Here is a 13,825-nt window from a genome sequence, read left to right as displayed (position 1 = left end):
GGAAGCTGGGATGCCCTTTTTTACATTCATGAATGAATGTCCAGCAAATTCTGTACTCTTTCTCTGTCCCTCCTCAGCCGGGTCAACCCGGGTCCCCTGCCCCACCTGCCTCTGGTTTGTGGAGGGCAGCCACCCCTCACTCTTCCTCTGAGCTCTGCCCCTCCCAGTAGGCCCCTGGGAAGGAGCCCCCATAGAACTGGGAACAAGGTCTCTTCAGCATGGAGGGCAGGTGCCCTCATCATAGCCTGGACTCACTCCTGTCACCCGCAACCCCTTCAGCCATAGGCTCTGGCCCAGGGCCTCTTACAAAGGAGGCCACACTTGCCGGCTGTACAATTTAATCAGTGCAGAATATTTACAGAAAGAAATGTATGGGGGTGGACACTGCCCTCCATCCCTTGGCTGGCTCTCCAGTTCTGAGGACGGAGTGGGGAGCAAGCTGCTGGACCCATGCTCCAGCCAGCGCATGAGACGGGTCAGGGATCTGGCTGGCAGACCTGCTTGCTCAGGGCTGAGGGGAAGCAGAGGGGACGGAGCCGGCTGTACAGTACCATTTCCACAGCAGCCTTGCGTCCTGCTTACTTTGGGAGGGAAAAGAAGGAGGAAGTGTCCCTGCCCTTGGGGCTGAGCCAAGGAGAAGGGGAGTCTGCGGGCCATAGTGGGCGCCTTTAGAGACTCTGCAGCCGCATCCCACAACTCTGTGTGAGGGAAAGAGCTGCTGGCCTCTGTCCACCAGTGTCCCTCCTCCCAGTGCTCTGGGGGACTGGGAGCTGGAGGGGAGGAACCCCTACGCCGCATGCGTGGTGGGCTGTGGGCACCCATCAGCCCCCTGTCTTCCTGGGACAGCTGGGAGCGTGGCAGCTGGTGCCTGAGACTCGTGGGATTCTGAGACCCCTGAGGACGGTGGTGTGGGTGAGAGAGAGTGGGAAGAAGCCAAGGAGCCCAGGTGGGTCATAGCTCAGATAGGAGTGGCTGGGGGCTGGAAGCCCAGCCTGGGGGAGGAGGTCCCTGGGTGGAGGGGCCTTGGCAGACCCCCTTTGGTCCTTGGTAAGGCAGGTCCAGGGCCTCTTCTGTAGGCTCAAGGGGTGTGTGGGCACTGGGGACTGTGGGCCCCTTGACTTAGTAGGGCCAGGGTAGGCATCTTAAGTATGAGAAGCCTGGGTAACGGGTTGAGAGGGGTGAGCAGGGAAGGACTCAAAACTCCACATGACTCATGGCCAGTAGGCCACCTTACCCTTCTGTCCCCTGGGCCCGGGGGGGGGGGGGGGGGGGGGGCCCTGGGGGGGGGCCAGCCCCCCGGGGGGGGGGGGGGGGGGGGGGCCCCCCCCCGCCCCCCGGGGGGCGGGGGGGGGGGGGGGGGGGGGGGCTGCCCCTGGGGGAAAGCTCTTCCCAAGGCAGAGATTTGGGTGGGTGGAGACCACTCAGGCCCCACCAGTCTCCAAAGCCAGCTCAGGCTGAGGAGGGCCCAGGATGGGAAAGAGCCTCAGAAACATTTTAGCCACTTTCTAGCTAGGCCTTCTGACCCTCTGCTTCCCTGGCTGTGGCCAAGGCAGAGGTGTTGTTGGGTGGGGCGGGGCGGGGCCGAGGAGGGTGTGGGGGTGGTGCGGGCAGAACGGCTCACTCCCTGTCCAGAGCAGAACTATTTGTAGAAAGCTCTAACCCCTGCCCTGAGGGACCACTGCTCCGGGTCAGCAAAGTAGAAACAAATACTCAATTAGTGTGCAAAACAAAAACAAAAACAAAAAACCCAGCAAAAGCTGGGCATAAATAAACATCGGGGTAGGGCTGGGACAGGGCTGGGGTAGGGCTGGGACAGGGCTGGGGCAGGGCTGGCAGGGAGGTTGGAGGGCCTGGCGAGGCCCCCACCCAGGGGCTGAGGGAGCCCTGGAAGGTTCTGGCTTGGTGCACCCCCACCCAGCCGTAGGAGAAGCCTGGGCCCCGCCAGCCACGGCCCCCTTAGCACCGTGCGCAGCAGGAGGGCGGCGCTGCCGCTCAGACCCACTCCTGCAGGGAGCGCTTGCAGTAGAGGAGAACGCGCGGCGCGCCCTTGCGCTGCATCTGCACCAGCGCGTACGTGAGCCCCAGGACGCACAGCAGCAGCAGCATGGGCGGCACCAGCACCAGCACCATGTTCACCGTCCGCGTGACCTCCTCCATCTGTACCACCACGCGGCTGCCCCCATCCGCGTCAGACCCATCCCCGAAGTCCCCCGCGCCGCCGGCCTCGCCCCCCTCCTCCTCCTCGCCCTCCTCGCCCGCCCCGGGCTCTGCACCCCCGTCGGGGTTGAAGGGCGGACGAGCCACGTCGGGCCATCGGGGTCCCGGCTCCACGTGCTCTTGGCAGCCCATGAAGTCCCGCAGGATGGATTTGGGGTAGCCTGGCTCCATCCGCAGGCGCTCATTGTCGAACTTCCAGTACTTGGTGCCCTTGTAGAAGTATGTGTAGGCTGCGGGGCGGGGAAGCAGGGATGAGCGATGTCAGGCGGCACCCCCCCCCCACCAGCCCCAGGCCCTCAAAGAAGACCAGGACATGCTGGAGGCACCCTGGTTTTAAAGTACCCTCCTTCTCACCTGCCAGCCTGAGCATTTTCAAATCTGCCCCCTCCCAACATAGAGGAGCCAGGCGGGGGTGGGGGGAGGGTGGGCGGGCTCAGAGAGGGGCAGGTTTGGGTCAAGGGCCCCACTGTGCTTCCCCTGCTTCCTGACTGGGCTGACGCTGACCCAGGTGGTACCTGGAAGGGTCTTGCAGCCCGCTGGGTCACCGGGGCTACAGTCAGCGGGCCCTGCCCATACTGTCCCAGGACTAGCTTCATCCCATACCAGAGAGGCCAGTGTCTTGCTCAAGGCCACACAGCCAGCCTGCAGCCTTGGGCTGGAACAGAGCCCAGCACTGCCTTGGACAAGCTCTGCAGCCTTGGGCACTTTGCCCACATCCCATCAGCCTCAGGAAGGGTCAGTTCTGGATGAGGGGTGAGTCCATACTCTGCTGGACACAATGAGCTCGGAGTGGCTGCACAGTGATGCCATCACACACAAATGCCACGTGCCTGGCCTAAGCACTGGCTTTCCAGCAGAGCCAGCAGGGTCTCCCCTGAGCCCAAGAACCCGGAACCAGGAAACCAAGACTAATGGTTTTTCTCAAGATCGCCAGAGACCCCACTGGAGAAATAAAAGCCGCAGTTCCCTCCCTGTGGCTCCGTTACAGTGACAGAGGTCAGGCTTCCTTTCCAAGCGGGAAAGTGGGCACCCTGGGAGGACCCTAGCCTTCCATCGCCCGAGCCAAGCTCACTCCCCCACACACCCTGCAAGCTCCCTGTGGGCTGCCCAGGCCTAGCTGAACTCTGCAGGGAGCAAGGCCATTCCGAGTGCCAGTTCTGGACACAGGCAGACCTGGGTGGGACTCGATTGTCCAACTCCCTTGCGGAGGGACTTGGGGCCCTTAACCTCTATAGTTTAGTTTGACTGTCTGTAAAAAGGGGTTGGAGACAATGCAGGAAGGGTCAGGAGAGTTACACTCTGGAAGCCCCCAACCTGGGGCCTGCCACAGCAGTGTCCCCCATACCAGCCATCGTGATGTGATGCTGGTGAGTCCTGGGTGTGGAGAGTGGGGATGGTGAGTGCCAGGCAGGCTGCAGGGGGTGGGCCCCAGTACCTGCATCGTTGCTCAGGAAGGCCCCTTTGGGGGAAGTAGGGATCCCTTGCCAGACACTGATGGGCTTGGGGTAGCCGGGGTCTCCACGCTGCGTCTCCTCATTGAAGCGCCAGTACCTGGGACCAAAAGCACCAGGCTGTGGGTTCTCTCTGGGGGGGGGGGGGGGTGGACTGGGGCCCTCTCCCTTTAGGGAAGGGGGGGCTCACCTGTCCTCCTGGAAGAAGAAGGTGTGACCTGTGGGTTCCCACCAGATGGCCGTGTCGATGCGGTCATAGGGGATGCCCAGGCCATAGCTGGTCAGTGGCTGAGGGTAGCCGGGCTCCAGGTTTGCTTCTCGGAAGAGCCAGTAGCGGTCACCTGAGGGAGGGGGAGGTGGATGAGGACAGGCGGGGGCTGGGGGCCATGCCTGGGGAGGGGATATGGGGCGTGCTATTCTGGGCCCACAAATCCATTCACATCCACAGCCACACTCACCGCACACACACGACACATGCATGTACACACATACACCACACAATCATACACACCCTTTTACACAGGATAGGCACTGACCCCTATACACACCCAAGATAACACACAATGCAACTCACTTGCGTGTACATGCACTTGGAACTCATGGGCACATGCGACATACTTACACGCATACAGATCACTCACATTTGTGCACATACCTGTCACACTATAAATGGCCTGCATTCCCGTGTGAACATCCATCCCACCCCCATAAACAGTTCTTGTACAGAGAGAGGAAAGAGGGGGAGCCCTGTCTGGCCTCTCGGGCTTTTAGCGGGGGCTCAGGCTGGCAGGGGGGCTGGGAAATGGCTCATTCATCGGGGGTACTGCCCTGGAGGCCCTCCCCAGGGCAGCAGGCCCCAAAGGAAGGGCTGGCAGTAGGGAGCTCCATTGACCCTGCCGGCAGACCCCAGAAATCCTGCCCTGGGCTCGGGGGATCTGTTCTTATGAGGAGGGGCTGCTGGAGGCACAAGAGGCAAGGAAGGAGGGAACCGATGCGGAGCCCCCATGCTGCAGAGGACGGACAGCTCACCTCCAGTCGGAGCAGCTTCTGACCCCAGGGCCTCGGGTGTCTCCTGGTTTCCATCTACCTTCCCCCACCCCTCCCTTGGCCTTGATGCGTCTCCCGCACAGTGGACAAAAGGATGACACGTGCAACGTAGCCCTTTGCTCTTCTCCTCTCTCGGGCCCTTTGGGTTGGAGGCCAGGCCAGGGCAGGAAGGGTGCCCAGGGCTCCCACTACCGATACCTACCTTTAAAGAAGACAAAACGTCCATCTTGGCGCTCATAGGCAGCACTGATGTCACTGGGCAGGCCACGCCAGAAGTGCCCGATGGGCATGGGATAGTTGTCCAAGACACGGTTGTGCCGAACCCGCCAGAACCAGCGGCCCTGGGGAGGGCGTGTGTGTGAGTGGGCAGAGCAAGCCTCATCCTGGGAGAGGCCTCCCCTTGATCCACCCCTTCCCAGTCAGGGAGATCTGGAAGGGTAGCTCAGAAGACCAGGGCAGCCCTGGCAAGGGAGCCCTGGGTGGGGCACAGGCCCCTGCACGTCTGTGTCACCCTGGCCAAGCCCCTTGTCCCTCAGGCTGGTGTCTTCTTGGTCTAGGGTCTGATGGCTCCCCATAGGCTGCTCAGTGAAGGAGGGGTGGGGGTGTCTGGGCAGCCAGGTGAGGAAAGGCTCCTGGAATGGGATGTAGGGCTTGCCCTCCTGCTCTGAGATGGGGCCAAGGGGCTAGGGAGGCATGGGCAGGGGCCAGACCTTGAATACGAACATCTCCCCACGCAGCATGGCTACTGTGTCAAAGTCCCCGTCGCAGATGTTGGGGCCATACTGGTCAGGCCGTTCCGTGGCTCGGGGCTGGGCTGGGGGGCCTGGCTTTGGGGGCCGCTCCGGCTTCCCACCTGGGGGTGGTGGCTGGGGGGGTCTGGGGGGCCGATGATCTGGCCGGCCTGGTCGCCGGGGAGTCACAGTGGGCAGAGGCCGGGTGGGCTGTGGCTGGCCATCCGGGGTGCCTGCAGAGCAGGGTGGGGGGAGTGGGAAGTCAGCAGGTAGCCCCAGAACCCAGCCTGAATGCCAGGTTCTCCTACTTAGAACCAGGGGACCTGGGGCCCCCAGCCCAGAGGGATGTTTGCCTTGGTGGTAGACTTAGTCAGGTGCAAGTCCCCGTCTCTTCACAGCAGACTCCTCCCCCACACCAGCCATCACATTCAGGACCTCCATCCTCCTCCATACAGCCCCCTCCTCGGCCTCCCCACACTGGACATGGGTCACTGTGTCCCTGAGGCTGCCTGAGTCCACGTTCCCCTGTGGACATTCCCCTCAGGGCACTAGCCTGCTTCAGTGGACCAGGAAGTAGGGGACACATGCAGAGGCAAGAACATGGCTCTGTGACCTCTGCCAAGGGCCCATCTCATTGCGTTTGCCAGGATGTCTGTAAAGGAGTGTCTGTCACCTGCCCAGCAGGGCCAACACTGCCAGCCCTAAAAAGGGGCTCAGTGGGGCACTGAGCATAGGCTCTGACCCACAGAACTGGTCCTCAGGAGACCTTACCACTGGAGACCTTCTCGGGCGAGGCCTGGGTGGAGGGGGTGTCACCTGCCTCAAAGCCAAAGCCACTGGGCAGTGAAAAGCCAACAACACTGCCTGGAGAACCTGGGACAGGCTGGGACTGGGAGCGAATGGGGAAGAATGGGGTCCGGGACCGCAGTGGCATGCCCAGTCTAATAAGAATACCACTGACCCTGAAGAGGAAAGAGGGGTCAATGAGGGGCTTTGGGGATCCCAGCCTGGAGTCACCATGAGGGCCCTGTGGGAGGGCCAGGCCCTGGAGCTGCCCAGCCCTGGGTGTGATTTCTAGCCCCATTGGTTACTCCCTGAGCGATGTGGACAAGTCACTAATGCTCTCCGGGCCTGTTTCCTCCTCTACAAAACAGGGTTACTGGTGGTACCTATGCCTTGTCGGGCGGGGAGTTGAAAACTGGTGTGCAGAGCCTCCGGGCCATACCCATGCTGTCCACTCACCGTAGAGCTGCTGGATGCCCCGGAGGTCGTCCTCGGGCAGCTGGAAGCTGTCGGTGTCCATCCACTGGTAGAAGGGCGCCATGATGGCACTGGGGTTGCTAGAGTGCTCCAACCCCAGGGCATGGCCCAGCTCATGCACTGCCACCAGGAAGAGGCTGTTCCCTACAGTGGGGACAGGCAGCACAGTCAGCTCTGTGACTATCAGAGAGCTGGCCCTTCTGCCAATCTTAGGAGAGGCTGAGCTGCTCTGACTGCTGGGGCTCAAGCTTCCCCACCTGGGAAATGGGTACGATGATCCCTTCACTTCCCTACCATCCCTTAGAGATCGCGGGACAACTGACTGAGATGGAGGGTCAGTGCTCCAGAGAAATGCCCGAGGGAAGCTCTCCCCTCCCAACCCTGTAGCTGCTCAGCACCGCCTCTGCCTCCCCTGCCCTGCCCTGGCCAGGTGTCCTTACCATGCAGGTCAGTGCTAGAGAAGGTCCAAGGCTCATCTGCATCGAAATGGGTATCTCCGCCCAGACCAGGGCCAGGGAAATAGGCATGGGCCAGAAAGCCCCCTGTGCCGTCAAATGGTGAGCTGTCGCCGTGGAAACCGGAGGCAAAGAGTACCATGATGTCAGCCTCCTTCTGCCGCCGCAGCCGGATGTCCTCGTAGGGCACCTCCTGGAAGACCAGGGGCGTGGCCTGCTCCCACACGCGGAAGGCCCTTCGCACTGCCTCCAGTGAGTGGTACCATCCCAGCTTCTCTGTGTAGTTCTGGATGCTGCAGGTGGGCCGGGAAACAAGGGAGTGAACTCAGGGCCTACTGGATTCCACTGTCCACTGCTAGCACCCACTGGGTGCGTGGTCCCAAGAGACACACCTAAGAGCTCAGCTGGTTTACCAACAGTGCCTGTCAATACCAACCATTAGTTTATCTGATGTGAATCTGAAAAAGAGAACTAATACATCAAACCTGGGAGTTCATGAGGATATCACTAAGTAAGGTTGTACAGTGCCCAATTAGCTTAAATAAAACCATGAAGCAAATAAGAGAACGGGTGCTCTGTAGCTAAGAGAAAGAACTAGACAGTTTGGAGACAAATGGCTGAGGTTTAAAAAACATGAGCCAAGCCGTTCTGATTATTGGACTGCAGGCTCAGGCTGTCCTGAGTTCCAGACTGGGCTCTGACATGACCTACATGACCTTGGGCAGGCCACTTCGTCTTTCTGTATTTCAGTTCTGCATCTGTAAAATGGAAAAGGGAGAGTCGTGCTCTTATCCTGGGGAGCTGGGAGGATGATAAGAATGAGCTGATGGAGAAAGCAGCCCCTGAGTCTGCACGTGATAAAGGCAGGAGGAGGCCTGGTATCACCCACATAAATCAGATTAAGCTTCTGTGTGCTGGACAGATCTCCATTAAAAGCTGGTCGCTCTGGGGGCCTGGGGGAGATAGAGCTGCGGATGGGTTGTGGCTGGACTGAAACACGAAGAGGAGTCCTTGGGGACTGCCTCGTGGCTCAGGGCTCAGAGGGGGCTTCTTGCCAAAGAAGGGTGTGCAGACCAGGGTTTTTGTAGGGGACTTGCTGCTGCCCACTTGGCAGATGCCTAGATTCCAAGCCCCATGTGCCAGGCACCGCAGAGGCCCCCAGCTCTGCAGCCAGCTCCCCGCTGCTGGCGGGTGGGGTGGGGAGCCGGGAGGACGGAGCGGAAGCAGCTCCAAGGGTCCTGACCTTCGCTGGGGGAAGACTGCCTAGGAAGTGCGGCTGATCTTGTCAGCGTGGGAGCAGATCGGACCGTCTATGCTGGGCACCCTGGGGTGGGCTTCTGGGAAAGGAAGCCTTCCAGACAAGCCCACTATGAAGCCTGAGGCCTCAGCCAGCGTGGGGAGAGGAGCGAGCAGTCTCTGGCCGGTGCTGTGGGAGGGCTGAGCCGCGGTGCCTACCTGAAGGTCAGGTGGTGGTTGTTCCACTTCCTCCCCGTGAGGGCATAGCGCTTCCGCCGCCGTCGCAGGTTGGCCTTCACGCGCACCCCGAACTGGTCTGGCACCCCACAGCGGGGTCTCTTCATCCACCTGCATCACGGGTACAGAGGGGTAAGCCCGGAGCCTTCCTCCCTGTGCCTGCCTGTTTGGGCTCTGCCTCTTCCAGGCAGTCCACCTTCTTCTACCACCCTTTTGCCTTTGGCCTCCAGCTGCCTCTGTATGGGTGTGGTGGGGTATTTCTCTGAACTTCAATTTCCTCATCAGAAAACCAGGCAGGTTGACCTCAGACTGGAAGACTGAGTGCCCAGTGGGGACTCCACGAAGGTGATCCCCTTCTCACCGGTATCACCCAGAAATGGGAGAGTTACCCCTGAGGCCCTGTGTCCGTGATACATTATGCTCCGTGCATGTTCAAGAATGTGACTTTGGGTCCTGTCACCTTTGTCAGGTTCAGCGCAGAGCCTAGCGAGGATGTCCCAGCCGTGCCGCTCCTCCCCATCCCCGTGCCTGGGGCAGGCATCAGTAATCCCGTGCTCCTTGCTGCCCAGCCCGAGTCGCCTCAGCTTTCTGGACACAGAGCTTCAGGCAGGCATGCCCAGGCAATCAGAATGAGCAGGGAAGACCAGACCAATCGCCATTTCTTATCTAGGCCACTGGGTTCTGGAAACTCCACCTGCCAAACCCCTGCCAGAGCAGGCCAGGAGGAGGGCCTGGCGGAGGCACTCACGCCTTGGTTTCTTCGTCGAGCACGCCTGTGACGGGAATCCCATAGAAGCGCTGCATCTCAGCCAGGGCGGAGGCCAGCATCTGGGCGGAGCGCATGGTGGACATGTGACGGCTCGGCTGGGGCAGGTAGCCATAGAGCCTCAGCCAGTTCTGCAAAGAAGAGGCCACCCCTGGGTCAGCATGTCTAGCGTTGCTACCTCTAAACACAGCCTGCATCCCACGACCGCCCACCGTGGCTGCCATCCCCTCCTGCTGCAGTGACCGTGTGAGCCTCTGGACTGTTCTCTCCATTCCCACCTCCTACAGTCTGTTCTCATGCAAGAGCAGAACAAAAGGCCTTTACAGTCAGGTCTGGTCAATCTTCCACTTCTGCTTAGAATCCTTCAAAGACTTTCCAGCTTAGAGGAAAAGCCAGTTCTAACAGGAGCTGGCAGGCCCTTCTTACCTGCCCTGCCTCAGCCCTCAGCCCTCACTCCTCCCACCTGCCCCCAGATGGTCACACTCCTGCCTCAGGGCCTTCGCACGTGCTCTTCTTGCTGCCCAAAGGCTCTCTCTCAGACATCTGTATGGCTCCCACCCTATTTTCCTCAGTCTCTGCTTTTACCTCACTTTGTTCCAGGGGTATTCTCTGACAACACAATGTTAAAAAAAAGACACCCCCCCCCCATCTGCATCCCCTGGATCCCCTCTTCTCCTCCCCTGTACTTGTCTAACACATTATATATTCCACTTCCGGTGTTTATTGTTGGTCTTTCCCTGTTAGGATGGAAACCACGTCTATAAGGACAGTTCACAGTAGCTGTCCTTATCATTGTACTGGCCGCTCCAGGGCAGCCCCCCCACCACTCCTGGCAGACCACTGGGGACCCTGAGGAGTTCAGAACCTCTTGAAGTCGCACCAAGTAGGAAAATTGGCCCCTTGGTGCTGCTCCCCTGGAGATCGTAAGCCTCCCAGAAGAGCAGATGGATTTGGGCAGAGCCCCTGCCCTGGGGCAGTGAGGAGGGCCCAGCAGGGTGAGACAGGAGACCCAAAGTTCAGTCCCTGCTTTGCCACAAACACTTTGTTTTCACCGGGACTGTGTAATAATGGGGCAGCCCTGGGAAAAGCAGCTGGCACACAACAGGGGTGCCCATCCCCTTCCATAGCCTTCTAGCATGTCTTCTCCTCCATCTATCCATCTGTCCATCCATCCATGCACCCCCCCACCTCCTGCCAAGTGTTTCTGTGACGCCCGTTCTGTGCCAGACACCGCCAGCTGGAGGCTGTGGAGGACCGAGAGAGTGTGCTGACCTCCAGGGGCTTCCAGGCTCCCGAGGAGACCAGGTGTTCCCACAGAGGGAGGGAATCACGCCTGCAAGTCTGTGAGCAGACATGCCCGTCACAGTCACAACTGGAGGATGGAATCCCCGAGGAGCCAAGCTGAACTGTGCTAAGAATTCATCCTGGCTGTGAGAACATGGTGACCACCACACGAGGCTGCTGGTGAACACAGAGGCCAGGGACTGCTGTGGGCTTTGGCCCCGTGGAAGTGTCTTCATACCTTTGCTGGCCCGCCCTGGGTCTCTGGGGGCTGCCAGGGTGAGGGCACCTGCGGCCTGCTCTCTGTGAGGCTCTGGAAGGTTAAGGCTGCACATCGAAGTCTTAGAAGGCAGGCTTGATGGCCAGATATGGTGGTTGCTGTGGACCGACAGCCCTGTGTCAGCTGGCCAGGGCCACACCCATGTCTGTCTGCCACCAGCATCGAATCTAACTCCTGGAGGACTTGCTCCCTCAGTGCCACCTGCCATCCCCCCCGACATGACTGGGTGGTTCCCACAGCCGGCTCCGTGGTGCGCAGGTGGCCGCATTGGATGGAGTGGCTGCTGAACCAAAGAGGGTGGCATGGACTGATGCCCAGCCCCAGCTTCCAGGCCTCCCAGGCCCTAGGAAATGGCTACTGAACAAGGAGGCAGGGACACGGAGCTGGGAAATAACCATCAGCTCCAGTGACAGAGTGGGGGACAGATTCTGGCTCAGACACCTCTGAGGTGTGGCTGCATGCCTCCTGTGCTTTCGGCTGTCATCAGACTAATTTTTTTTTTTTAAAGACCGCCACATTTTTATTTATTTCCAGGTGCATAAAGAGGCTACAAGTTAGTGCTGTTAAAAAAAAAAAAAATCAAACTCATCAAGTAAGTGCTGCATTTAATGAAAACCGCATCAGATAGAAGAGGAGGCAGAAGCCGACCGCAGAGCCCCTGCCCTGGGGCAGTGAGGAGCTGGAGGCACCTGTAGGGCTCAGCTGGCTGGCTGGCTGACCCCAGGAGCTGGCCTCCAAGAAGCATTGGGGAGAAGGAACTTGCAGAGGTAAAAATCCCACTTCCAGGGTGGGCCTGACCAGGACCTGCCTCATCACCCAGATTTCTGGAAGGGTTCGCTGGGGGTCTACACTCCTGCATGGCAAAGTGCCGGATAGGGAAAGGGGCTCAGGAAGTGCATTATTAATGATGGAGGCCTGTCGGGGTGTCCTTGGAACAGCCTTTTGCCTCTCCCAAGAGGCACTCAGGCCCTCAGAAGGGCCTAAGTGCCAGGCAGCCTCAGGTAAGGGCAGAGCAGCAGTGGGAAGCAGGCGTGCCCGAGGCATACCCCCCCCCCCCCCCCCCCCTCCCCCCCCCCCCCCTTCTGGCCAAGGTCTCCTTCCCTGTTCTTCCCAAGCACAGGAAACCTCTCCTGAGGCTCTAAGTGTATGGAAGGGGCAGGATGGGAAGCCCACAGCCCGTAATGGGCAGTTTCCCCAAGACGCTGGGGGCAGCCCCGGAAGGCCAGGCGGTGATGCCAGGCCAGCTCTGGCAATGAGAGGAGAGAGAGAGAGGCAGAGCTGCCTGCTGATGGAGGAGGGCGCCTGTACATTGCCCATTTGCATAAGGTAAAAATATCTCAGGGAGCGCAATCACGGGCCACCAAGGGGCTGATTAGTGGTGTCTGCAGTGACAGGGGGAGGGCAGGCAGGGGAGGCTCAGACTGGGGCCCTGGGGAGAGGAAGGGAGGGGAGCTGGGCCCGTCTGCAGTGAAGAGCTCCAGAGCCCAGCCCTGCCGATGGGGCCCTTCACTCCTGGAGGCAGCTCAGGGGCCGACAGGAAGGTCCCGTGGGTGCCTGTGGATCCTCCTCCCCACAGACAACTACCCTTAGGGTCTCAGGGAGGCCAAGAACCTCTATCTCATAATCAGCCCACAGTCTCCTGGTGACCAATGCCCTTGGCCATGACCAGGATGAGAAGCCAGGTCGGGGAGCAATGGCACGTGAGGGGAGGGGGCAGATATGCAGCCTGGGCCCTGAGCAGCCGAGCCCCAGAGAACGGGGCGCAAAAGCTGCTGGAGCCTGCCTGACTCTGGCAAACTTGTGCTCAGGGCTGACTGCCAAGTGCCCATCAGTCTGCACCACCGGTAGGGCTGTGCGGGCTCTTCCCATCCCTGGGAGGGTTTTTCTCTCTACCCTCCTGCCGGAACCAAGGGTGACAAACCTAGGAGGTGAGGACGTGGAGGGAAAAGAGCACGGGATTGGGGTGCACAGGCTTGTGACAGGGGCTGTGCCTGCACCCCTGAAGCCCCAGCTTGCTGACGTGCTCTGCTGCCACAGACCAAAAGGGAGTTGTGATTCCCAAAGTCAGGACCAACCACCCAGTCTCGAACTTGGAGAGGAACTGTGTTCAAGCCCCTGCTGTTCTTACTGGTGACTGTAAACTCTGTCCTTTACAAAAGTAGCCTCCTTTTCGGGGTGCCTGGGTGGCTCAGCGGGTTAAAGCCTCTGCCTTCGGCTCAGGTTATGATCCCAGGATCCTGGGATCGAGCCCTGCATCGGGCTTTCTGCTCAGCGGGGAGCCTGCTTCCCTTCCTCTCTCTCTGCCTGCCTCTCTGCCTACTTGTGTCTACTACTACTGTCTGTCCAATGAATAAATATAATCTTAAAAAAAAAAAAGTAGCCTCCTTTTCCTCCTCGTTACCTAGAGTCTCATAGGTGGGGAAGCTGCGGCACAGCCCAGTCAGGAAGCAGCAAAGTAGGGGGAGCTGCTCTATGAGAGCCACTGTCCGTGGGAGGCAGGGAAGGTTCTGAAGAGATCTCCAGGGACCATGCAGAGAGACCCCACCTACCCGAGTTCTTCTAGCCATTTCTTTCCTGGGCTGCCATCCCATAAGTATGTGTAGATTTGGGGCCCCTGGTGGCTCAGTAGGTCAAGTGGCTGCCTTCAGCTCAGGTCATGATCTCAGGGGCTCCTTGCTCACTGGGGAGTCTGTTTCCTCCCTCTCCCCCCCCCCATGCTTTCTCTCTTAAATAATAAAATCTTTAAAAAAAAAAAAAAAAACAGTATGTAGGGGCACCTGGGTGGCTCAGTGGGTTAAAGCCTCTGTCTTCAGCTCAAGTCATGATCCCAGGGTCCTGGGATGGAGTCCTGCATTGGGCTCCCT

At 59.7% G+C, this 13,825-nt stretch overlaps 1 protein-coding gene and 1 long non-coding RNA gene across 2 annotated transcripts in view; one reads left to right on the top strand and one right to left on the bottom strand.

Annotated features, from left to right (window-relative positions):
- Positions 1 to 9,371, top strand: part of LOC132005566 (uncharacterized) — a 39,177-nt gene extending 29,806 nt beyond the window's left edge. Inside the window, exon 4 of the long non-coding RNA XR_009400836.1 lies at positions 9,104 to 9,371. This is a non-coding gene — a long non-coding RNA (uncharacterized LOC132005566). The remainder of the gene's footprint in view (positions 1 to 9,103) is intronic.
- MMP15 (matrix metallopeptidase 15) overlaps positions 1,559 to 13,825 on the bottom strand; it is a 20,227-nt gene continuing 7,960 nt past the window's right edge. The window contains exons 2-10 of the mRNA XM_059382812.1: positions 9,383 to 9,531; positions 8,617 to 8,745; positions 7,147 to 7,454; positions 6,689 to 6,850; positions 5,426 to 5,679; positions 4,918 to 5,056; positions 3,859 to 4,009; positions 3,653 to 3,768; positions 1,559 to 2,447 (exon numbers count right to left, since the gene is read on the bottom strand). Coding sequence (XP_059238795.1) covers positions 1,993 to 2,447; positions 3,653 to 3,768; positions 3,859 to 4,009; positions 4,918 to 5,056; positions 5,426 to 5,679; positions 6,689 to 6,850; positions 7,147 to 7,454; positions 8,617 to 8,745; positions 9,383 to 9,531 — 1,863 coding nt within the window. The 3' untranslated portion in view covers positions 1,559 to 1,992. The remainder of the gene's footprint in view (positions 2,448 to 3,652; positions 3,769 to 3,858; positions 4,010 to 4,917; positions 5,057 to 5,425; positions 5,680 to 6,688; positions 6,851 to 7,146; positions 7,455 to 8,616; positions 8,746 to 9,382; positions 9,532 to 13,825) is intronic.

Source organism: Mustela nigripes, chromosome 17, assembly GCF_022355385.1.
Source record: "Mustela nigripes isolate SB6536 chromosome 17, MUSNIG.SB6536, whole genome shotgun sequence".
NCBI classification, from domain to species: domain Eukaryota; kingdom Metazoa; phylum Chordata; class Mammalia; order Carnivora; family Mustelidae; genus Mustela; species Mustela nigripes.
The sequence above is the reverse complement of the archived record's forward strand: the minus strand, read 5'-3'. Positions and strand labels throughout refer to the sequence as shown.